A 21,790-nucleotide genomic window follows, 5' to 3' on the forward strand; every position below is an offset into this window, starting at 1 on the left:
GCGGGGGGCGGCGGACCGCAGTGGGGACAGGGGCGGGGCCGGTCACTCACCCCCCCCCCCGGAGAGCGGGGCCTCGCTCCGGCTCCCTGCGCCGCCGCCGCCGCCGCCGCCTCCCAGGACCCAGGAGCCGTCGGCGCCGCCCAATGGCGTCATCAACCCGCGCGCTCGAAAAAAAAAAAGGGGGGGGGCCGCGCGCGCCGCGTCACCTCCGCCGCCCCGCCCCCTCCCCCGGACGCAAGCGCCGCGTTACGTCACGTCCCCGGCGCGCGGCGTCACCCCTCCCCCCTCCGCCTTGGCGCTGCGCCCTGCGTCACCGCGCTGCCCTCCTTGGGCGGGGCCACGCCCCGCTCCTGGGGTGTTACGTCACGGGCACGCAGTGCGTCACTCAGAGGGAGGGGGCGGGGGCCTGATCCTTCCCGTGGGAGGGTGGGGCTGGGAGAAGGAACCTGTGAGGCCGCGGGGCATTGTGGGATAGGAGGCCACGGTCACCCTGGTGCATTGTGGGATTGGTCGCCCCAGGGCATCGTGGGACAGGAGGCCACAGTCACCCCGGGGCATTGTGGGATAGGAGGCCATGGTCACCCTGGGGCATTGTGGGACAGGAATCCCTGGTCGCCCCGGAGCATTCTGGGATAGGTCACCCCGGGGCACTGTGGGATAGGAGGTCATGGTCACCCTGGGGCATTGTGGGACAGGAGTCCGCAGTCGCCCTGGTGCATTGTGGGATAGGTCACCCCAGGGCATCGTGGGACAGGAATCCGCGGTCGCCCCGGAGCATTGTGGAATAGGACAGGAGGCTGCGGTTGCCCCAAGGCATTGTGGGATGGGAGGCTGCCCTGGGGCATGGTGATGGAGATGGTCCTGGGGCATCATGGGATACTAGGCTGCCTCGGGGCACCGTGGGAGAGAAGCCCACCCCTGGGGCATCGTGGGACAGGAGGCCGCGGTCACCCTGGTGCATTGTGGGATAGGTCACCCCGGTGAATTGTGGGAATAGGTTGCCCTGGGGCATCGTGGGACAGGAGGCCGCCTGGCACGATGGGTTGGGGCACAAGGCCAGGTCTTGTCACAGGGGACTGGCAGAGCCCTGCACGTTTTTCTGGCAAGGCAGCCCTGTCCCCTCAAGGCATCGTCTAACAGCTGCCATGTGCTGAGGCTGAGAGGGGTGACCCAATGACTCCCTTCTGGGACCTGGCCGCACCCTGTACAAGAACAACGGCCCCAGCCCAGCCCTTGCGCTGCAGCCGGGCTTGGAGATGAGGTCTGCCCTGCCTCCGCCTCCCCACCTACTGCAGTTAGGACTCGGCCTTCCACGGCGCTGGACGTGATTTGCTGGAGGAAGAGGCAACGCAGCTGCTGGAAAGGGAAATCACGCCTCGCTGATCTACTAGAATTCTTTCAGGGGCATCAACAAAAATGTGGACAGTGCATCTGGCATACTTGGACTTTCCGAAAGCCTTTGACAGGGTCCCTCACTGAAGGCTCTTAAGCAAAGCAAGCAGTCACAGGATAAGAGGGAAGGTCGTCTCACGGATCAGAAACTGGCTAAAAGATTGGGAATAACGGGTAGGAATAAACAGTCAGTTTTCAGAACGGAGAGCGATAAACTGCAGGGTCCCTCAAAGATCTGTACTGGGACCGTGCTGGCTGGAGTATGGAAGAGCTTGTGTACGAGGAGAGATTAAAAAGACGGAACTGTTCAGCTTGGAAAAGAGGATTACGGAGAAGGAGATGATGCAGGTCTATCAAATCATGAATGGTATGGAGAAAGTGTATTTATTTTCCCTTTCACATAACACAAGAACCGGGGCAACATGTGCTCAAGTTAATAAGCCGCAGCTTTAAAACCAAACCAAAGGAAGTACTTGACCCAACCAGGGGAACTCCTTGCCAGGGGATGTTGTGAAGGCCAAAAGTATAATAAGGTTAAAAAAAGAATTAGTTACGTTCCTGGAGGACAGGTCCATCAGTGGCTATTAGCCAAGATGGTCGGGGGACAACCCCATGCTCCGGGTGGCCCCAAACCTCTGACTGCCAGAAGCTGGGATTGGACGACAGGGCAGCTTTCCATTGATCCAGCCCCTGTTCTGTTCCTTCCCTTGGAAGCACCTGGCACCGGCCCCCGTCGGAAGACAGGATACTGGGCTAGATGGACCATTGGTCTGACTTTCTATGGCCATTCTGATGTGCCAGTGAAGACATTTTAGAGCGGTCAACCCCTTCCATGGTAGAGTCCTTTAGAAAGGCTAACAAAGAAACCTTCAACCCAGCTCCTTCCCTGTAGCTGGATGCCCGTCTCCAACCTGCTAACAAGACTCTGATCTGCCCACAATCCAGTCCCCTCCCACCATGTTTGTTTGGGGTTTTTTTTTGGGTGGAGGGGTCAGCTTTTTGTCCAAATCTGTTTCTTGCCCCCCTTCAGGGTTTCCCATAGACCTTTCCCATAGACCTTCCACACCAGTTCCCAACCCATTCCAAAGCGAACCCCCCCTCCAAAGAATCTATTGAAATCAGACATCAGAGCTTGTTCTCCTCACTCTTTATTGCACAGAAAGACAGAAATCACATGCCCAGTTGCGGGGCCGAGTAGCCACAGTTTTTGACCACGAAGACGACACCCAGGGCGGAGAGAGCCGCAACAACAGCCAATGCCACCAGCAAAATCAATGCCAGCACCATCTCAGGCAGATCTTCACCACCTGCAAGAGGAAGAAGGGGGAATAGAGCCAGACACAGTGGAGTCTTGGATCCACAGACCCTCATTACAGCCCATGGCTGTGCCAAGTGGTGTTTCAGGCTCAGAAGGAGCAATTAAGCCCCTTTAAGGTGTGAGAGCATGAAAGAACTTGGGGAAGATGACTGCCCAAGGCAGCCTGCTGCTTGGAGATTGCCTCCAACAGGCTCAGCATGTAATCAGAGAACGCCAGAAGGAATTTAATACCTAGCTCTTTTCATCTATAGATCTCCAGGTGCTTTAGAGAAGGTCAATATCATCTCCATTTTACAGATGGGAAAATGGAAGCACGTTAAAGGGACTTGGAAGATCTGGGTGACCTTGCCCGTGTCCCCGTTCAGTGCTCTGTTCACTAGCCTACGCTGCCTTTTGGGCACTCTAGGCCAGAAAGCCAGAGCACCGGTTGCTCTTTCTGCGTTCAGGGAAGCAGGACTTTGTAGATGGTATAAACAAGGGTACACCTGACTCATGTCACCCCATCTCCTCATAGAGGCAGCTCGGAAAGGCCCAAAATATCTGCTAGCCACTGGGGCCAGCAGCAGATTCACAGCCGAAGGCCCAAAGGAGCCACTATGACCTCAGAGTGAGCTGTAGCTCACGAAAGCTTATGCTCTAATAAATTTGTTAGTCTCTAAGGTGCCACAAGTCCTCCTTTTCTTTTTACTATGACCTCAGACATCCTTGATAACATAGGCTGATGAAATTCACCCATCAGGCGCTCCAGCCAGATCTTGGAGAGCTAGTTGAAACCTCAGTATTTTGTTTGAGAAATCCCAGTATTTATGTAGGATTGGAAAGGTCTCCTGGGTCATCCAGTCCAGGCAATCGCATCGTATAACCCTGGTCATAAATTTATCAAGATCCATCTGAAGTCTCGTTAGGTTTCCCTCTGATCTCCTTGTTACTTCTATTAGGAGTTATTCTAGTACCCCCACTCGGATTGTTAGAAACCTTCCAATTTAAGATTATTCATGGACGTTTTTGTTCCAATTTGGAATAAAAACAGAGAAGTTTGAAAGTTCCCCCGCAACACACAGCGTCCAAAATTTTTGTTCTGGATCCTTGATTTTATAATCTCCCCCACCACACACAAAAAATGGTCTGTTCTACCAAGGTCGAAATGGAACATTTTGATCTTCATTGGAACATCCTTGTGCAGTTGTGTTGGAAGATGCTATGGGAAACACATTGCGTCTTAATAGGACATGGAGAAATGTTCTGTTGGATGACTAAAGTGAGAGCTTTAGTCACAACTGGTCACACTTTCCAATGGCCATTTTGAGGACCCCAAGTGCTGGGAGAATTCACCCTGATTCGGTCCTTAGTGTTGCTCCAAAAAATCAGAAGGCAAATAGCCCCGCCTCCAGTTTGTCAGCACTTCAGGAGTTGGGGTTCTTGACTCACAATCGTCGCACAGAAGAGGGGCCGGCAGGGCGCGATTCTCTTCCCCTGTGCCGTCATCTTCCCGGCCTCCCTTTGTCTTCCCAGGACATCGGCAGACACTTCGTCTGCTTCTGGAACGAGATGAGGTCTGGAAAGATCGTCCGCTTTGAATGCCACCACTGGGTCCCCATCTGTGTAGGAAGGGGGAAAAAAAATACATCAGTTGTGCCAGCGTCTAGACACCTTGCTGTGTTTCTCTATGGGTCCTTCTCTTCTCTATAGGTCCTTCTGTCTAGCTCTTGTCTTCTCTGTGGGTCCTGCTCTTCTCTATTGGTTCTTCTCTTCCGGCTCTTCGCCTCTCTATAGGCTCTTCTCTATGGGTCCTTCTCTTCTCTATGGGTTCTTTTCTTTATGGGTCCTTCTCTTCTCTATAGGTTCTTCTGTCTAGCTCTTTTCTTCTCTATGGGCTCTTTTCTCTATGGGTCCTTCTCATCTCTATGGGCTGTTCTGTATGGCCTCGTCTCCTCTCTTCAGGCTCTGCTCTTCTCTATGGGTCCTTTTCTACAGGTTTTTCTCTTCTCTATGGAGTCTTCTGTATAGGCTGTTTTCTATGGGTTATTTTCTTTTCTATAGGCTCTTCTCCTCTCTATGGGTTATTCTACTGTGTCCCTCCCCCCCCCGATGTATACATTCTGAGGTCACAATCTGTGGTCATGTAGGGGCCATGGGACTTCCCGCCTGGTTGATTCCAGGAGTATCTGAGCTCCATCCCCCAGGCCATTAAGCAACCGGGCCCCGAATTGGGCACACGATTGTCCTCTCCTGGAGAAAGAGGGGCGTGGGTTGGAGGGGCTTATTTTGGTAGGGTTTTATTTACTAAATAAATGGGTAGATTTCTAGATACTACAGCCAGGACAGATCATTGTGATCTCCCTGGCCAGGCCTCATGGAAGGAGGGTCTATTGGGGGGAGGGCGGGGGTTGGGAGCCAGGACATCCGGATTCTATCTCTGGCTCTGGGAGGGGAATGGAGGTCTGCTGGGTTAGAGCAGGAGGGGCTGGGAGCCAGGACTCCTGGGTTCTATCCCTGGCTCCCTCAGGAGCTCCTTTTCTCAGGACTAACTCACGACCGAGATCAGTGTGACGCCCAGACCCCCCCGGCTGAGATAGCCAAGCCCACAGAGGGATGATTCAGACTCTGTGTGTCATACTCCCTCTACTGCGACCTCCCCATGGGTGATTCCCCTACTATTCAATGGATATCTCGCTCGCTCCCTACTCCTGCCCCGGGAAACTGGGTCAGGTAGAAATCCCTCACCCCATACCCTGCAGCTCCCCCCGCACACTTCCCACCCCCCCGCCCATTGTCACCTGAATATGCCCCCCCACTCCGACCCCAACATTTCTGGGGGTGAGTGATTTGGACACAGACAAATATTTGTTTGCTATGGTTTTATTCCATGTACTAGATGCTGGGGCGTGCTGGAACATGGGACCCCAGTGGATCTAGAGACCCTCTCCCCCCCAGCTATTCTCATTCACACAGCCTTGCCTGACCCCCAAACCGCCCCCCACCCCACCAAATTGACCAGAGGAAAGGAATTTTACAGGAGCATCTATGAAGGTTTACAGCAGAGGAGTGAGAGCCAGGACTTCTGGGTTCTCTCCCCGGCTCTGGGAGGAGAGTGGGGGCTGGTGGCCACATCAGTGTCCCAGCTGCCCCTGCGCCAGCTGCTCCAGGGCATCTCCTTCGAAGTGGAAGAAGTGCCAGCCCTCCGCGGCCGTGAGGTCCACCGCCCCCTGGCCCTGGTAGAAGTCGATGGCCGCTTGATTCCAGTCCAGCACCACAAACTTCATCTGCGTGCATCTGTTCTCCACGCCAATCTGAGAAGGATCAACAGGGGGTGGCTGGGAGTCAGGACTCCTGGGTGCTCTCCCCAGCTCTGGGAAGGGAGTGGGTTCTAGTGGTTAGAGCAGGGGGGGCTGGGAGCCAGGACTCCTGGGTTCTCTCCCCAGCTCTGGGAGGGGAGTGGGGGCTGGTGGCTAGAGCAGGGGATGCTGGGAGCCAGGCCAGTGCCTCAGTTTCCCCCATGGTATAAGTGGTAACAATGATCCCCCTAGGGGGCTGGCTTGCAATCTGAGAGCAAAGAAAGGAAGGGATCAGAAAGGGTCCAATGTCCTGTTACCTCTGCGATTTTACTCATAAGCTTCTTGCCAATGCCTTTACCTGTGTGGGGAGAGAAATCAGTAATTTAACAGCAGGGTGTAGTGGTTAGAGCTGGGGTGGGGCTGGGAGCCAGGACTCCTGGGTTCTCTCCCCAGCTCTGGGAGGGGAGTGGGGACAGGTGGGTTAGAGCAGGAGGTGCTGGGAGCCAGGACTCCTGGGTTCTCTCCCCTGCTCTGGGAGGGGAGTGGGGACTGGTGGGTTAGAGCAGGGGGGCAGGGAGCCAGGATTCCTGGGTTCTCTCCCTGGCTCTGGGAGGGGAGTGGGGTCTGGTGGGTTAGAGCAGGAGGTGCTGGGAGCCAGGACTCCTGGGTTCTGCTCCACTTTTCCGTGTCCTAGCTCTTCCCCTCGGGTGACTGCCTTGCAGGCATCGCTGGGGCTGTCTATGTTGGGGACCCCAAATAATGCCATTCTCCCCCAGTTCCGTACCTCTGAACTCAGGCATGACGTACAGGTCTTCCATATAGATGTTTCTGCCTTTCCAGGTACTGTAGGTGAAGAAATAGAGGCCATACCCCACAACAGTGTGTCCTGGGGCAGGGAACAAAGTCCAACAGCTGCCCCCACCTCAGGCACCCCCAAATTCCTCGTACTCTCCCAGCCCCTCCCAAACCCTCCCCCCAGCCTCTGAGAAATCCCTTCTTCACCTGGCCCCCAATTCCCCAACTCCCAGCCCCCCAAATTCTCTTCCCTGCTCCCATCCCCCCCATTCTCCATCCCCAAAGGTCTCCAGGCACCCCCCATTCTATCCCTGGGTCTGGGAGGGGAATGGGGGCTGGTGGGTTAGAGCAGGGGGGGTTGGGAGCCAGGACTCCTGGGTTCTCTCCCTGGCTCTGGAAGGGGAGCGGGGGCTGGTGGGTTAGAGCAGGGGGCTGGGAGCCAGGACTCCTGGGTTCTAGTCCTGGCTGAGGGGGGGCCTGGGGGCTATTTTATGGGGGGGGTCCCCTCCATGGAAAAAGTGAATCAGACAGAAGGAAAAAGAGACAAAGATCTGGATCTTCCCCCCAAACTCAGCCCCTCAGCCACCTCCCCCACGAATCCTGGACCCCCGACCTTCACCTCTGAGCCACCGGGACCAGAGCTGGGGGTCAGGGATGGCCCAGGGGGGGAGAGCTAAGTCTATCAAGGAAAACTGGGGTAGCTAATTTGGGGGGGCGGCGCTGGGCTGTCTTCAGCCTCTTGGGGTCCCCCGAATTATTACTGTGCCGGATGTCGGGTGTACCCCCCGGGCGTTGTGAGGTGCGGGGTGCATTACCGTCTCGACTCTGGCGTTCGGGCGGGACCTCTGCTACCAGACATCTGTAGAAAGGGTCACTGGGGAAACCATCTTCCCTGAGCACTGGGGAGGATATTGCGGGGTGAGGGGGAGACATGGGGGACGTGGAGGAAAGAGAACCCCATCATCACTCGCAGGCAGGACCCTCCATCTCCCTGAACCCCCCTCTCACAGCCCCCCTCCCAAATTGGAGCAGCTTCAAACCCGACTCCATGCAGCCCCCCCTGCAGCTGCCTCTCTCTCCCCACATGCCCCAGAAGAGGGGGTGCACACCCAGATCCCCAGGGGGAGGGTGGCATCGGCCGGGGGAGGGGGGGCAGAGCTCACCTTGGTCATTGATTTGTACCTGGTCGGGGAGCTTCTCAAACTCTGCCAGCTCCTGGGGGGCAGAAAGGGAGCCCGTAGATCAGCACCCCCCAACTCCTTTCCCCCCCCTACCAGCGCCACCAGGATCTCCCCTCAATTCCCCTCTCAGTCATCCCCCCCACCAATTCCTCTCCCAGCCCCCCCACAAACCCTCCCTCCAGCCTCTGAGAAATCCTGTCTCCACCCAGCCCCACCGTTCCTCCCCAGCCCCAATTCCCCACCCCCAAGCCCCCCTCATTTCCTTCCCTCTTCCCAGGCCCCCCATTCTGCACCCCCAAAGCTCTCCGGGCGCCCCCCTCTCTCCCCGGCTCTGGGAGGGGAGCGGGGGGACTGGGAGCCAGGACTCCTGGGTTCTTCCCCCCCCCACCCCCGGCTCTGGGAGGGGAGCGGGGGCTGGTGGGTTAGAGCAGGGGGGGGGGAGCTGGGAGCCAGGACTCCTGGGTTCTCTCCCCAGCTCTGGGAGAGGAGCGGGGGCTGGTGGGTTAGAGCGGGGGGGGGAGCTGGGAGCCAGGACTCCTGGGTTCTCTCCCCAGCTCTGGGAGAGGAGCGGGGGCTGGTGGGTTAGAGCGGGGGGGGGGAGCTGGGAGCCAGGACTCCTGGGTTCTCTCCCCAGCTCTGGGAGAGGAGCGGGGGCTGGTGGGTTAGAGCGGGGGGGGGGAGCTGGGAGCCAGGACTCCTGGGTTCTCTCCCCAGCTCTGGGAGAGGAGCGGGGGCTGGTGGGTTAGAGCGGGGGGGGGGGAGCTGGGAGCCAGGACTCCTGGGTTCTCTCCCCAGCTCTGGGAGAGGAGCGGGGGCTGGTGGGTTAGAGCGGGGGGGGGGGAGCTGGGAGCCAGGACTCCTGGGTTCTCTCCCCAGCTCTGGGAGAGGAGCGGGGGCTGGTGGGTTAGAGCGGGGGGGGGGAGCTGGGAGCCAGGACTCCTGGGTTCTCTCCCCAGCTCTGGGAGAGGAGCGGGGGCTGGTGGGTTAGAGCGGGGGGGGGGAGCTGGGAGCCAGGACTCCTGGGTTCTCTCCCCAGCTCTGGGAGAGGAGCGGGGGCTGGTGGGTTAGAGGGGGGGGAGCTGGGAGCCAGGACTCCTGGGTTCTCTCCCCATCCAACCTTTATCATCCGCATGACCTCCACACAGTCTTCAGCCCTGCAGGGCCGGACAACACACTCCATGCCCCCTCCCTCGCCGATCGCCTGGGTTCAAAGTCCCGGGGGTGGGGGCGAGGCTCTGGGAGCTCAGAGTGGGGAGCCGCCGAGTGGAGAGAGTTTATTGTATTTCCCAGCAGGCACTTGGCTCTGCCCCACAACCGCTGCCCCGTCCAACTGTCCGTGGGGCAGAATCCTCTCCCCCCGGCCCCGCTCCGCCCGTGAAAGAGGCTCAACCTCCCGCTCTCAACACGGAAATAACTAATGGAACCCAGGAGTCCTGGCTCCCAGCCCCCCCTGCTCTAACCCCCCAGCCCCCCGCTCCCCTCCCAGAGCGGGGGAGAGAACCCAGGAGTCCTGGCTCCCAGCCCCCCACTCCCCTCCCAGAGCGGGGGAGAGAACCCAGGAGTCCTGGCTCCCAGCCCCCCCTGCTCAAACCCCCCAGCCCCCCACTCTCCTCCCAGAGCGGGGGAGAGAACCCAGGAGTCCTGGCTCCCAGCCCCCCCTGCTCTAACCCCCCAGCCCCCCACTCCCCTCCCAGAGCGGGGGAGAGAACCCAGGAGTCCTGGCTCCCAGCCCCCCACTCCCCTCCCAGAGCGGGGGAGAGAACCCAGGAGTCCTGGCTCCCAGCCCCCCCTGCTCAAACCCCCCAGCCCCCCACTCCCCTCCCAGAGCGGGGGAGAGAACCCAGGAGTCCTGGCTCCCAGCCCCACTGCTCTGACCCCCCAGCCCCCCACTCCCCTCCCAGAGCGGGGGAGAGAACCCAGGAGTCCTGGCTCCCAGCCCCCCCTGCTCTAACCCACCAGCCCCCCCTCCCCTCCCAGAGCTGGGGAGAGAACCCAGGAGTCCTGGCTCCCAGCCCCCCCTGCTCTAACCCACCAGCCCCCCACTCCCCTCCCAGAGCCGGGGAGAGAACCCAGGAGTCTGGCTCCCAGCCCCCCTGCTCTAACCCACCAGCCCCCACTCCCCTCCCAGAGCTGGGGAGAAAACCCAGGAGTCCTGGCCCCCAGCCCGCCCTGTTCTAACCCCACAGCCCCAGCTCCTAAAGCAGCCCTGAAGGGGTGGAAAGATACAACTCCCCCCCCTCCAGCACAGAATCATGCACAAGCGAGTTGACACCGTTGTTTATTGGCAAGGGTCCAGAGCCGCGTGGGGTCCCTGCCCAGAGGAGCCCCCCAGTGGCAGGTCACGCCCTGGGGCACCCCCCCAGTGGCGCTGTCTCTCGCCAGCGCATTGAGCTGCAGCCGGATCTGGATTCTGGGCCGAAATCCAGGTGGTGGCAGGATTGAACCTGCAGGACGCCTGGGTTCTCTCCCCGGCTCTGGGAAGGGAGTGGGAGCTGGAGGGTGAGAGCCGGAGGGGGGCCCGGAGCCAGGACTCCTGGGTTCTCTCCCCAGCTAGAGCTCTTCACTGTGTCGCCCGCTTCGCCATCTCCCCCATGGCCTGCCCCTCGATGTGCCAGACGAACCAGTTGTCCCTCGCCGTCACGTCCACGGCCCCCAGCTTCTTGTACAGGGCCGTGGCCGGCTGGTTCCAGTTGGCCGACACGAACCGGAACTGGGTGCAGCCGTGGGCCAGCGCGAGCTGCGGGAGAGATGGAGGGGCAGAGCTGTTTCACTGACTCACCCATCGGCGTGGGACCAGCAGCGTCCTATCTGCTCCCACGCCAGAAGGCAAGGTGTGGCCCCAGAGGAGTTACCTGGGGGTCTGGCCCCACAGACGGAGCAATGGCCCATTGACCCCAGATTTGGCCCACACAGTCCAGGGAGGAAGAGAGACTGAATTTCAGAGCGAATCTCACCTTGGCCACTTGGCTCAGTAAACTGGTGCCAATCCCTTTGCCTGCAGAGAAGAACATAAATCACTTAGCTCCGAGATTCATACATCCCAGGGCTGCTGTGACACCCTGGATAGCTCCAAGCCCCCCCTGCTCTAACCCAGCCCCCCCTGCCAGAGGCCTGCCCCCCAATCATTCCTAGAGCAGAGCTTTTAGAACATCAGGGATACGGTTGGTGCTAAGATGCAGCCACCTCTGGGGCAGGGCGGCTGGTGACCCAGGGATCCCTTGCTCACTGATGATATGTGGGTTCAAACCCTGACCCATGCAGGTCTTGCATAAACATGTCTTAATATTGTCTCCATGAAAGGCAGGACAGTATTAGTTTGGTGCCTGGAGAGAGCGCCCGCTGCTAAGCCCCCCGCCCTGCTCCCTGCCCCACCGCGCCCCCTAGCACCACCCTGAGGCCAGCCCCGGCTGCCCGGGGAGAGTGCCCCCTGCTGAGCCCCCCACCCCGCTCCCTGCCCCACCACGTCCTCTAGCGCCACCCTGGGGCCAGCCCCGGCTGCCCAGGGAGTGCGCCCCCTGCTGCGCCCCCCGCCCCGCTCCCTTCCCCCCAGCGCCCCCTAGTGCCGCCCTGGGGCCAGCCCCAGCTGCCCAGGGAGTGCGCCCCCTGCTGAGCCCCCCACCCCGCTCCCTGCCCCCCAGCGACCCCAGCGCTGCCCTGGGGCCAGCCCTACCTGCCCGGGGAGAGCGCCCCCTGCTGAGCCCCCCGCCCCGCCCCCTGCCCCACAGCGCCACTACCTCTGAACTCCGGCATGACGTACAGATCCTCCCCGAAAACGATCCGCCCTTGCCAGGTGCAGTAGCTGAAATAATGGAACTGGTACCCGACGACGGTGTGCCCTGGAGAAACCAGCGTCGAAGGCAGAGACAAGGATTGCAGCCAGCAAAGATTTAGCCCCTTGGTTGGCTTGCTATGTGCCCACCTCTGGGGCGGGGCGGCTGGTGACACGGGGACCCCTCGCCCGGCGCCGAGATGCACCCACCTCTGGGGCGCGGTGGCTGGTGACCCGGGGACCCCTCGCCTGGCGCCGAGATGCACCCACCTCTGGGGCGGGGCGGCTGGTGACACGGGGACCCCTCGCCCGGTGCCGAGATGCGCCCACCTCTGGGGCGGGGCGGCTGGTGACACGGGGACCCCTCGCCTGGCGTCGAGATGCACCCACCTCTGGGGCGCGGTGGCTGGTGACCCGGGGACCCCTCGCCTGGCGCCGAGATGCACCCACCTCTGGGGCGGGGCGGCTGGTGACACGGGGACCCCTCGCCCGGTGCCGAGATGCGCCCACCTCTGGGGCGGGGCGGCTGGTGACACGGGGACCCCTCGCCTGGCGTCGAGATGCACCCACCTCTGGGGCGGGGCGGCTGGGGACACGGGGACCCCTCCCCCGGTGCCGAGATGCAGCCACCTCTGGGGTGGGGTGTGACATAAGCTGCACCCTATGGAGTCAAACACCTCACTCTGTGCAGAACAGCGCCTCCCGCTGAGCGCCCGCCCTGCTGCCAGCGGGCACATGAGTCTCGCATCCAAACACTGCCCAGCCCCCTCCCCACAAATTCCCACGCCTCACCGTCTTTGCTCCTGTGGTCAGGGGGAACTTCGGCTACCAGACAGCCAAATTTGGGGTGCCTCCCGAAGCCATCCTCCCTGAGCGCTGCAGGTAGAGAGAATAAACAGAAACTGGCTGGATCCCGGCGGGGCTGGGAGCCAGGACTCCTGGGTTCTCTCCCTGGCTCTGGGAGGGGGGTGGGGGCCGGTGGGTTAGAGCAGGGGGGACTGGGAGCCAGGACTCTTGGGTTCTCTCCCTGGCTCTGGGAGGGGAGTGGGGACTAGTGGTTAGAGCGGGGGGGCTGGAATTTCGACAAGGAGTGGAGTGAAGAAACTCCCAGCTGCCCCCCTTCCACTGAAATCCAGCCCTGAACATCGCTCATGGGTAAAGCCCCACTAGCTTACCTTTGGGGGTAGTTTTGACCTGATCCAAAGCCTTGTGAAACGTTGCCCCTTCCTGTTAAGAGACGACAGACCCTGTGTAACCAGCTGCCCCACCCCAGAGGTGGCTGCATCTCAGCACCGGGCAAGCGGGTCCCTGGGTAACCCGCTGCCCCGCCCCCATAGGTGGTCATGTCTCCACACCGGGCAAGGGGTCCCTGTGTCACCAGCCAACCCGCCCCAGAGGTGGACGCATCTCAGTGTCAGGTGAGGGGTCCCTGGATAACTAGCCGCCCTGCCCCAGAGGTGGCTGCATCTCAACACCTCTTGTTAACGTGCCCACATCTCTGGGGGAACTTTCCAGCTGAATCCAGGTCTCCTGGGTTCTATCCTGGCTTGAGTAGGTGAAGGGAAGGGAAACTAGCAGTCAGAGCAGGGGAGGCTGGGAGCCAGGACTCCTGGGTTCTATCTCCACCTGTTGCTACCACCCCTGGGCAGCTCCATTCCCTCGGGGTGCGATTACACTTCCCTCCGCTGCTCACCCGAATCAGCCGCATGATGTCTTTGAGGTCCCTCAGGGCCCAGGGTCGGACGACATAGCTCATGGCTGCTGGCATCTCTTTTCCTCTCTCCCCCTTCTCGGCCCTTGGACTTTTGGCCTTTCGGTCACATAACCAGGAGGAGGAGTCCAAGCCACATGGAGAGCCCTCTGTATCTGCGGTTCCCTATGGAGCCAGATGGGGGCACCAAGTAGAAAGCAACCCCACCACTAACACCAACCAAATGGGATCCCACCGCTGACACCAATTGGAATCCAAGACACATTAGCCATGGTACCTCTTCTTCCAAGCCAGAGGGGCAGGGGTAGCCATGTAAAAGGGGCCAGTGTCCCCAGCTACAGACACTCCTGGCCCAGAGACCAGTGTGCATCCGTGGGGACAGGTTGTGGTGAGCATGGAACTGAGCCCTTGGGGTGAAGATGGGGGGCCCAGGAGAAGCTGGGTGCTATACCCATGGGGGAGGATGGATTCAGCGAGAGAGAGAGGTTTATAGGGAGGGATGGGTAGAGGGCTGTGTGTATGGATGGACGGATGGATGGATAGATAGTTAGGTGAGTGTGCATGGGGATGGCTCGGTAGATAGGCAGAGGGATGGATGGATGGATGGACAGAGGTATGTGGATTTGGATGGACCATGGTAGAAGTGGATGGATGGATGGTTAGATGGATGGATGGACAGAGGTGCCTGGGGTTGGATGGACAGATGGATGGTTATGGACGGATGTTCAGAGGTGCATGGGGGATGGATGGCCAGATGGGAGAGGTGGGTGGGTAGGTGGGTAGATAGAGATGATTAGATGGGTGGATGGAAGGATGGACAAAGGTACATGGGGTTGGATGGACAGATGGATGGATGGATGGGTGGATGTGTAGATGGATGGATGGACAGAGGTGCGTGGGGTTGGATGGATGGGTAGATAGAGATGGACAGATGGGTGGATGGACGGATGGATGGATGGGTAGATGGATGGATGGGTATGGATGGATGGGTAGATGAGTGGATGGATGGACAGAGGTGCGTGGGGTTAGATGGACGGATGGGTAGATAGAGATGGACAGATGGGTGGATGGACGGATGGATGGGTAGATGAGTGGATGGATGGACAGAGGTGAGTGGGGTTGGATGGACAGATGGATGGGTGGATGGAAGGATGGACAAAGGTACATGGGGTTGGATGGACAGATGGATGGGTGGATGCGTAGATGGATGGATGGACAGAGGTGCGTGGGGTTGGATGGACAGATGGATGGGTGGATGGAAGGATGGACAAAGGTACATGGGGTTGGATGGACAGATGGATGGGTGGATGCGTAGATGGATGGATGGACAGAGGTGCGTGGGGTTGGATGGACAGATGGGTGGATGGGTAGATAGAGATGGACAGATGGGTGGATGGACAGATGGATGGATGGGTAGATGAGTGGATGGATAGATGGACAGCTGGGGATGGATGGACGGATGGACGGACGGATGGGTAGATAGATATGGATGGACAGCTGGACATGGGGATGGATGGACAGATGTGCATGGGGCTGGCTGCACAGACGGGCTCAAAGCGGGTACCCAGTACCCCGATGGACCGTCAGGCCTGGCCCTGGGCTGGGGGGGGCTCGCTGGTGCCCCTGGCTAGCTCTGCCTGGTCTCAGGCTCAGCCCTGCAGCAGGTGGGCTAACGCCAGGCCGCCCGCTGGGTGCATCCGTGGGCTGGTTTGGGGCCACAGGGTGGGGGTGGGTGGGGTCTGGTCTGCCTCAGTCCCCTGGCTAGGGGCCCCACAGATGGGCAGAGAGGGGCGGGCCCCTGTGCAGGGCAGGGGGCCCCTCAGGGAACCTAATCACTAAGCTGGGGGTCGAGATCTATCGCTGCTCAGCTGACAAGCCTCTCAGGGGCCACCAAGGGGGTGGGATTTGTCGGGTCAGAGATTTCACCTTCTGCCCCACTCGCTGGTCACATGCTGGGGGGAAGGGATCGATGCGGGACAAAGATCTCACCGGGGGGCAGGGGCAGCGGCAGGCTGGAAAGGAAGGTAAAAATTACCCAGCCCCAAAACTAGATGGTTTAATGGTTAAGGGCTGGGAATGCAGGGGGCAGGATGTCTGGGTTCTCCCCCGCGCTCGGGCAGGGGGGTGGGGGCTGGTGGGTTAGAGCTGGCGGGGGGCTGGGAATCAGGACTCCTGGGTTCTCCCCCCGGCTCTGGCAGGGGCGTGGGGTGAAGGCTGGGAAGTTCTCTCGGGCCTAGGGTGGAGTTTCGGGTCACATCTAGGGCCCCCGAGCCACCCGCTGGCCCGGTTCAGAGCAGGGAGATGAACGTGGGGCACCCGGCTGCCTGGCATCTTGGCCCTATGTCCTGCCAGTCTCTTCCTTGGCACAGCACCACAGTCCTGGCCCCCCCAGCCTCTGTGCCCCCCTTTTCATCTCGGTTTTCCTGGCCATGGAGCAGGTGCCCCCAGCCGGTCGGGGGAGCTCAGGATGGGGCCCAGCGTCCGTCGGGTGGACCCTCTCGGGTTCTTGAACTATCCCCGAGTCCTTGGGTCAGAGAGGTCTCAGGTCCCACCTGGCTCTGCCTTCCTGTGCGGGCCCCAACCGCCCCCCGGGATCCCACCGCCCCCCCCGGGAACCCACTGCTAGCTCGATACGGCGCCGATAATCCATGTCAGGGAACGGCAATTCCACCACAGCCCTGCCCCCCGCCCTAACCACTAGTCCCCACTCCCCTCCCAGAGCCAGGGAGAGAACCCAGGAGTCCTGGCTCCCAGCCCCCGCTCCTCTAACCCACTAGACCCCACTCGCCTCCCAGAGCTGGGGAGAGACAACCCGGTAACCTGCTGGCATTCCCAGGTCAGGGAATCTCCCCCCACCAACGCTGCTTGACCCCCATCTCTGGCCTGGGACCAAATCCCCCCTCCCAGGGCAGCCGGGGGTGGCCAATGTACCCCGACCTGGGCAGGCAGTGCCAGCGGCTGGACACCCTCCCTGGTGGAAACGGGCCCAGCCCGTTGCCCGCCCAGCGCCTCCGCCTGGTTCCCAACCCCCCCCAGGCCCCTCCAGAAGGATGGACACATCGCACGGCTCAGAGAGAAGGTGTATTCGTCTGCCACGCGGCCGCTGGCCTCCGACGAGCCCCACACCCCTCCTGGCCGGGGCAGAGCCGAGCCACCGGTGACTGAGCCCAGGTACCCAACATTGACAGTCCTGGCTCCCAGCGCCCCCCCCCTAACCACTAGACCCCACTCCCCTCCCAGGGCCGGGGAGAGAACCCAGGAGTCCTGGCTCCCCCGCCCCTGTTCTAACCACTAGACCCCACTCCCATCCCAGAGCCAGGGAGAGAACCCAGGTGTCCTGGCTCCCCCGCCCCTGTTCTAACCACTAGACCCCACTCCCATCCCAGAGCCAGGGAGAGAACCCAGGAGTCCTGGCTCCCAGCCCCCCTGCTCTGACCCACCAGCCCCCACTCCCCTCCCAGAGCCAGGGAGAGAACCCAGGAGTCCTGGAGCCCAGCCCCCCACCCTAACCACTAGCCCCCACTCCGCTCCCAGAGCCGGGGAGAGAACCCAGGAGTCCTGGCTTCACTTCCCCATGTCCATTAAAGCATCTATTTTTAGGGCCTTCCGGCAAGAATCACCCTGATGTCACCAGCCAGGCCCACACCAGCCCCCCGGGGAATTTTTTTGGGGGGGTGGTTTGGGGCAGTGAGAAAACCAGCTCCTCGTGTCCCACCAAGGCTAGGGCTAACCCTATCCCCATTGCCCCCCATCAGACCCCCCTCTTTAACCCCTTCCCCCTCTCTGGGGACCTGCCCATCCCTTGGGAGTTATGGAGACAACCCCCTCCTCCCACCCCACTGAGGAATCCCCCCCCGGAGATGCTCACTCCCTCTGGGGAACCCCCAGCCCCCCGAACCCATCTGGGTTTGTCCCCCCCACCCGGAGGCCCCTAAAATTTGCTCCGGGCTGCCAGTCTCCGCAGGGCGTCCTCTTCGAAGCGGAAGAGGGTCCAGCCCTCCTTGGCCGTCAGATCCTGGCCGCCCTGCAGGGCCAGAAAGCCTATTTCGTAGGCCTTCCAGCTGGCAATGTGCATGCGGAGCTGGCCACAGCCCTTGGCCACGGCTGCCTGCAGGGGGCAGCAAAGAGAGAGGGGTTAGATCCACGGCTGCGGGGGGAATCTTCGCTACCGGGGCAAGTGCGGGGCATAGGACACACAGAGGAGCAGAGAGAGGGGTTAGACCATTGCTGTATGGGGAATCTCCACTACCAGAGGTCAGTGGAGGGCATAGGACACATGGGAGAGCAGAGAAAGGGGTTAAACCAGCTGCTGTGGGGGAATCTCCACTACCTGGCAGCAGTGCGGGGCATAAGACACATGGAGGAGCAGAGAAAGGGGGTTAGACCAGCTGCTGTGGGGGGAATCTTTGCTACTGGGGGGCAGTGCAGGGCATAGGACACACAGAGGAGCAAAAACAGGTTAGACCTACTGCTGGGTGGGGTGGTGGAATCTCTGCTACCGGGCAGCAGTGCGGGCCATAGGACACATGGGAGAGCAGAGAAAGAATTTAGATTTGGTGTTGTGATGCTGGTGGTGGGGGAATCTTGGCTACCTGGGGGCAATATGGGGATTAGGACACACTGAGGAGCCGAGAAAGAGGTTAAACCCACTGCTGTGGGGGAATCTCTGCTATCTGGCAGCAGTGCAGGGCATAGGACACACAGGGAGGGGGTGTGTGATGGCGGGGGGGCAGAGGGCTGGCGTGTCTCTCACACACACAGTCTAGTCACCCCAATCCTGGTCCATCGCTGTGATGAAGTACGAGGTCTCAGATGATCCAGGTTGGGGCTGGTCAGACAGGTGAGGGGTGGGGCTGGTGACCCCAGCAAAGAGGGGTTTGCTCCTTAGGGCAGAGTTGGGGGGCTCAGGGTGGGGTGTGGGGGTTAGAATAGAGCAGCCCCCCCCCCCGCACTGCCTGTGACTGAAACTGACCTGGGCAGCCTTCTCGATCAGCCGCTTCCCGATCTGCCGGCCTGTGGGAGGAACAGAACTGAGCCCGGACGCCTGGGTTCTCTCCCGGGCCCTGGGAGGGAATGGGGGGCTGGTGGGTTAGAGCAGGGGGGGCTGGGAGCCAGGACTCCTGGGTTCTCTCCCCAGCTCTGGGAGGGGAGGGGGGGCTGGTGGGTTAGAGCAGGGGGGGCTGGGAGCCAGGACTCCTGGGTTCTCTCCCCAGCTCTGGGAGGGGAGTGGGGGCTGGTGGGTTAGAGCAGGGGGGGCTGGGAGCCAGGACTCCTGGGTTCTCTCCCCGGCTCTGCGAGGGGGCTGATGGGTTGGAGCAGGGGGGCTGGGAGCCAGGACTCCTGGGTTCTCTCCCCGGTTCTGGGAGGGGGCTGATGGGTTAGTGCAGGGGGGACTGGGAGCCAGGACTCCTGGGTTCTCTCCCCAGCTCTGGGAGGGGAGTGGGGGCTGGTGGGTGAGAGCAGGGGGGGCTGGGAGCCAGGACTCCTGGGTTCTCTCCCCAGCTCTGGGAGGGGAGTGGGGGCTGGTGGGTGAGAGCAGGGGGGGCTGGGAGCCAGGACTCCTGGGTTCGCTGCCCAGCTCTGGGAGGGGAGGGGGGGCTGGTGGGTTAGAGCAGGGGGGGCTGGGAGCCAGGACTCCTGGGTTCTCTCTCCAGCTCTGGGCGGGGAGCAGGGGCTGGTGGGTGAGAGCAGGGGGGGCTGGGAGCCAGGACTCCTGGGTTCTCTCTCCAGCTCTGGGAGGGGGCTGGTGGGTTAGAGCAGGGGGGGGCTGGGAGCCAGGACTCCTGGGTTCTCTCCCCGGCTCTGGGCGGGGAGCAGGGGCTGGTGGGTCAGAGCAGGGGGGACAGGGAGCCAGGACTCCTGGGTCCTTCCCTTGGCCCTGGCCCAGCCGTACCTCTGAACTGCGGCTGGACGTACAGATTGTCCACGTAGAGGTTCCTGCCCTTCCAGGCGCTGTACGTGTAGCTGGACAGGACGTAGCCCACGATGCCACCTGTGGGGGAACCCTGGAGCTTCGGGCTGGGGCAGGATCTGTGGGTGTCACCCCGGGGCTGGGGTAGCCCCACGATGCCCCCCTCCCCCCACAGCCCATGATACACAAGGAGCTGTCGGCATCCTAGCCCGTGTGGGGCAGACACGTGCACACCAGCCGGGGGCAGCATCGCAACGCACACGCAGGGAGCAGTGTCGCACGAGCTCACTCACAGGAGCAGCGGGCAGCGTTGCACGAGCACACGCACCACCTGGGGGCGGCGTTGCACGAGCGCACGCACCACCTGGGGGCGGCGTTGCACGAGCGCACGCACCACCTGGGGGCGGCGTTGCACGAGCGCTCGTACCTACCCTCCTTGTTCGTCTGCCGGGGGGGCAGCTCCGCCACATAGCAGTCGAACTGGGGTTGCGCCCCGAACCCGTCCTCTCTCAGCGCTGGGCAGGGGAAGGAGAGACACGTGTCAGGGCCCAGCGCCCGCCCCCCCCCCCAGGGTGTGCAAAAGAGGCGCACCCGAGTGGGGCACCGGTGGGGGGCACTGCTGAATGGGAGGGAGCCAGAGCTGTGGGGCAAGGGGTGTGTAGAGCCAGAGACCCGCCCCAGCACTCCTCACTGCAAGGACCCCCTCCCTCTCTGCTAGGACCCCTCCTCCTCTGGCCGGGCTCCCTCCCTCTCTGCCAGAGCCCCCCAGCCCTCCTCACTGCAAGGACCCCCTCCCTCTCTGCTCCCCCATCCCTCCCTCTCTGCTAGGACCCCTCCTCCTCTGGCCGGGCTCCCTCCCCCTCCGCCAGAGCCCCCCAGCCCTCTGAGGGTTCTTACCTTCCAGGGTGACTTTGACCTCAGTAGGGGGCACCCTGTAATGGACGGCAATCTCCTGCAACAGACAGTGCCCCCCCTGAGTGCCCCAGAGCCAACGCTGCCCCCTGGCCCCGGCCCCCCGCTCCCGAGGGCCAGCCCCCTGCCACCCCCATTATGAGCCTCTCTCTGCTACAGCAGGATCGCGGGGCGGGGGGGGGGGGGTGACGTCCGGATGCCTGGGTTCTCTCCCCAGCTCTGGGAGGGGAGTGGGGGCTGGTGGGTTAGAGCAGGGGGAGACGGGAGCCAGGACTCCAGGGTTCTCTCCCCAGCTCTGGGAGGGGAGTGGGGGCTGGTGGGTTAGAGCAGGGGGAGACGGGAGCCAGGACTCCTGGGTTCTCTCCCCAGCTCTGGGAGGGGAGTGGGGGCTGGTGGGTTAGAGCAGGGGGAGACGGGAGCCAGGACTCCTGGGTTCTCTCCCCAGCTCTGGGAGGGGAGTGGGGGCTGGTGGGTTAGAGCAGGGAGAGACGGGAGCCAGGACTCCAGGGTTCTCTCCCCAGCTCTGGGAGGGGAGTGGGGGTTGGGGGTGAGAGCAGGGGGGGCTGGGAGCCAGGACTCCAGGGTTCTCTCCCCGGGTTTGGGAGCGGAGTGGGGGCTGGTGGGTTAGAGCTGGGGGGCTGGGAACCACGACCCCTCCCTTCCCTTACCTTGATGAGCTGCAGGATGACCTTGCAGTCCTTCACCGTGCACGGTCGGATGATGGAGTTCATGGTACCGGGTCCCTCCTCTGCCTTTTTCCCTCCTGGCCCCTGGACTCCTGCTGCCTCTTTAAGAGCGGCTGCCGGGGGGGGGGGGGGGGTGGGGGTGGGGGTGGGGATGGGGTGGGGCTACACAGGTAGAAGAGGGAGGAGTTGTGTCCAACCCCCAAGTCTCAAATGGCTGTGAACCAGTTCCCTCCAGCGCCAGGAGGGGGCGCCAGGCAGGAAGGAGCCATCCCACTACTGACACCAAGTAACTTCTGATTGCAAAGGAGCTTGGGACCAGAGGGATGGTGACTCCGTCTCCCCGCATAGGGAGCAATAGGGGGCGGGTCCGCAGCCACAGCTGGGTTTCAGGTGGAGGAAATAGGGCCAGGTTTGAGGGTGGCTCTGGTCTACACCGGGGCTTATGGGGAGCGAGGAAGGTGAACGCGTACGAACAGATGGGGAACTAAAATGGAGCGGGGGCTCCTGGGTTATGGGCTGAGATCTGGGAGGGGATTCAGGACTCCTGGGTTCTCTCCCCACCTGTGGGACGGGAGGGGGTGTTTAGTAGGTCGCGGGGGGGGGGGGAGCTGGAATTCAAGACACACAATGTCCGCAAGCTGGGGATAGAGCCCAGGAGTCCTGGCTCCCAGCCCCCACCCGCTCTGACCCACCAGCCCCCCTCCCCTCCCATAGCTGGGGAGAGAACCCAGGAGTCCTGGCGTCCCTTGGCCATGAGCTGGAGAGACCCCGAATGGGGGCCAAGGGTGAGTCTCAGGGAATCCAGAGCTGTTGAGAATCACAGGACATGTCAGGCCCATA

The 21,790-nt window shown here is 61.7% G+C and overlaps 2 protein-coding genes and 2 long non-coding RNA genes across 6 annotated transcripts in view; 2 read left to right on the forward strand and 2 right to left on the reverse strand.

Annotated features, from left to right (window-relative positions):
* LOC122457724 overlaps window positions 1-19,611 on the forward strand; it is a 22,382-nt gene extending 2,771 nt beyond the window's left edge. Inside the window, exons 2-3 of the long non-coding RNA XR_006277398.1 lie at window positions 12,695-12,698; window positions 19,528-19,611. This is a non-coding gene — a long non-coding RNA (uncharacterized LOC122457724). The remainder of the gene's footprint in view (window positions 1-12,694; window positions 12,699-19,527) is intronic.
* LOC119849324 lies at window positions 1,268-3,369 on the forward strand. Its single transcript, XR_005290439.2, has 2 exons — window positions 1,268-1,759; window positions 2,552-3,369. It is a non-coding gene; the product is annotated as an uncharacterized LOC119849324 (long non-coding RNA).
* LOC119849318 (thialysine N-epsilon-acetyltransferase-like) lies at window positions 5,558-9,420 on the reverse strand. Its single transcript, XM_038386235.2, has 6 exons — window positions 9,079-9,420; window positions 7,944-7,995; window positions 7,596-7,679; window positions 6,770-6,871; window positions 6,303-6,343; window positions 5,558-6,000 (listed from the first exon to the last, which is right to left on the reverse strand). The coding sequence occupies exons 1-6, from the start codon at window positions 9,139-9,141 to the stop codon at window positions 5,821-5,823; spliced, it is 522 nt and encodes a 173-aa protein (XP_038242163.1). The 5' UTR covers window positions 9,142-9,420; the 3' UTR covers window positions 5,558-5,820.
* On the reverse strand, window positions 10,231-21,068 carry LOC119849226 (thialysine N-epsilon-acetyltransferase-like). 3 transcript variants are annotated; one of them, XM_043503726.1, is made up of 10 exons: window positions 20,933-21,068; window positions 20,250-20,304; window positions 19,784-19,867; window positions 19,335-19,433; window positions 18,414-18,454; window positions 12,906-12,957; window positions 12,523-12,606; window positions 11,696-11,797; window positions 10,814-10,956; window positions 10,413-10,698 (listed from the first exon to the last, which is right to left on the reverse strand). In XM_043503726.1, exons 1-10 carry the CDS (start codon window positions 20,993-20,995, stop codon window positions 10,522-10,524), a joined length of 900 nt encoding a protein of 299 aa, XP_043359661.1. In that variant the 5' UTR covers window positions 20,996-21,068; the 3' UTR covers window positions 10,413-10,521. The 3 variants fall into 3 exon arrangements, with proteins under 3 accessions (XP_043359660.1, XP_043359661.1, XP_043359662.1); XM_043503727.1 differs by having other exon boundaries at window positions 10,415-10,698; window positions 10,916-10,956; XM_043503725.1 differs by lacking the exon at window positions 10,814-10,956 and having other exon boundaries at window positions 10,231-10,698.
* Window positions 21,069-21,790: the final 722 nt, after the last annotated feature.

This window comes from Dermochelys coriacea, chromosome 28 (assembly GCF_009764565.3).
Source record: "Dermochelys coriacea isolate rDerCor1 chromosome 28, rDerCor1.pri.v4, whole genome shotgun sequence".
Taxonomy (NCBI): domain Eukaryota; kingdom Metazoa; phylum Chordata; order Testudines; family Dermochelyidae; genus Dermochelys; species Dermochelys coriacea.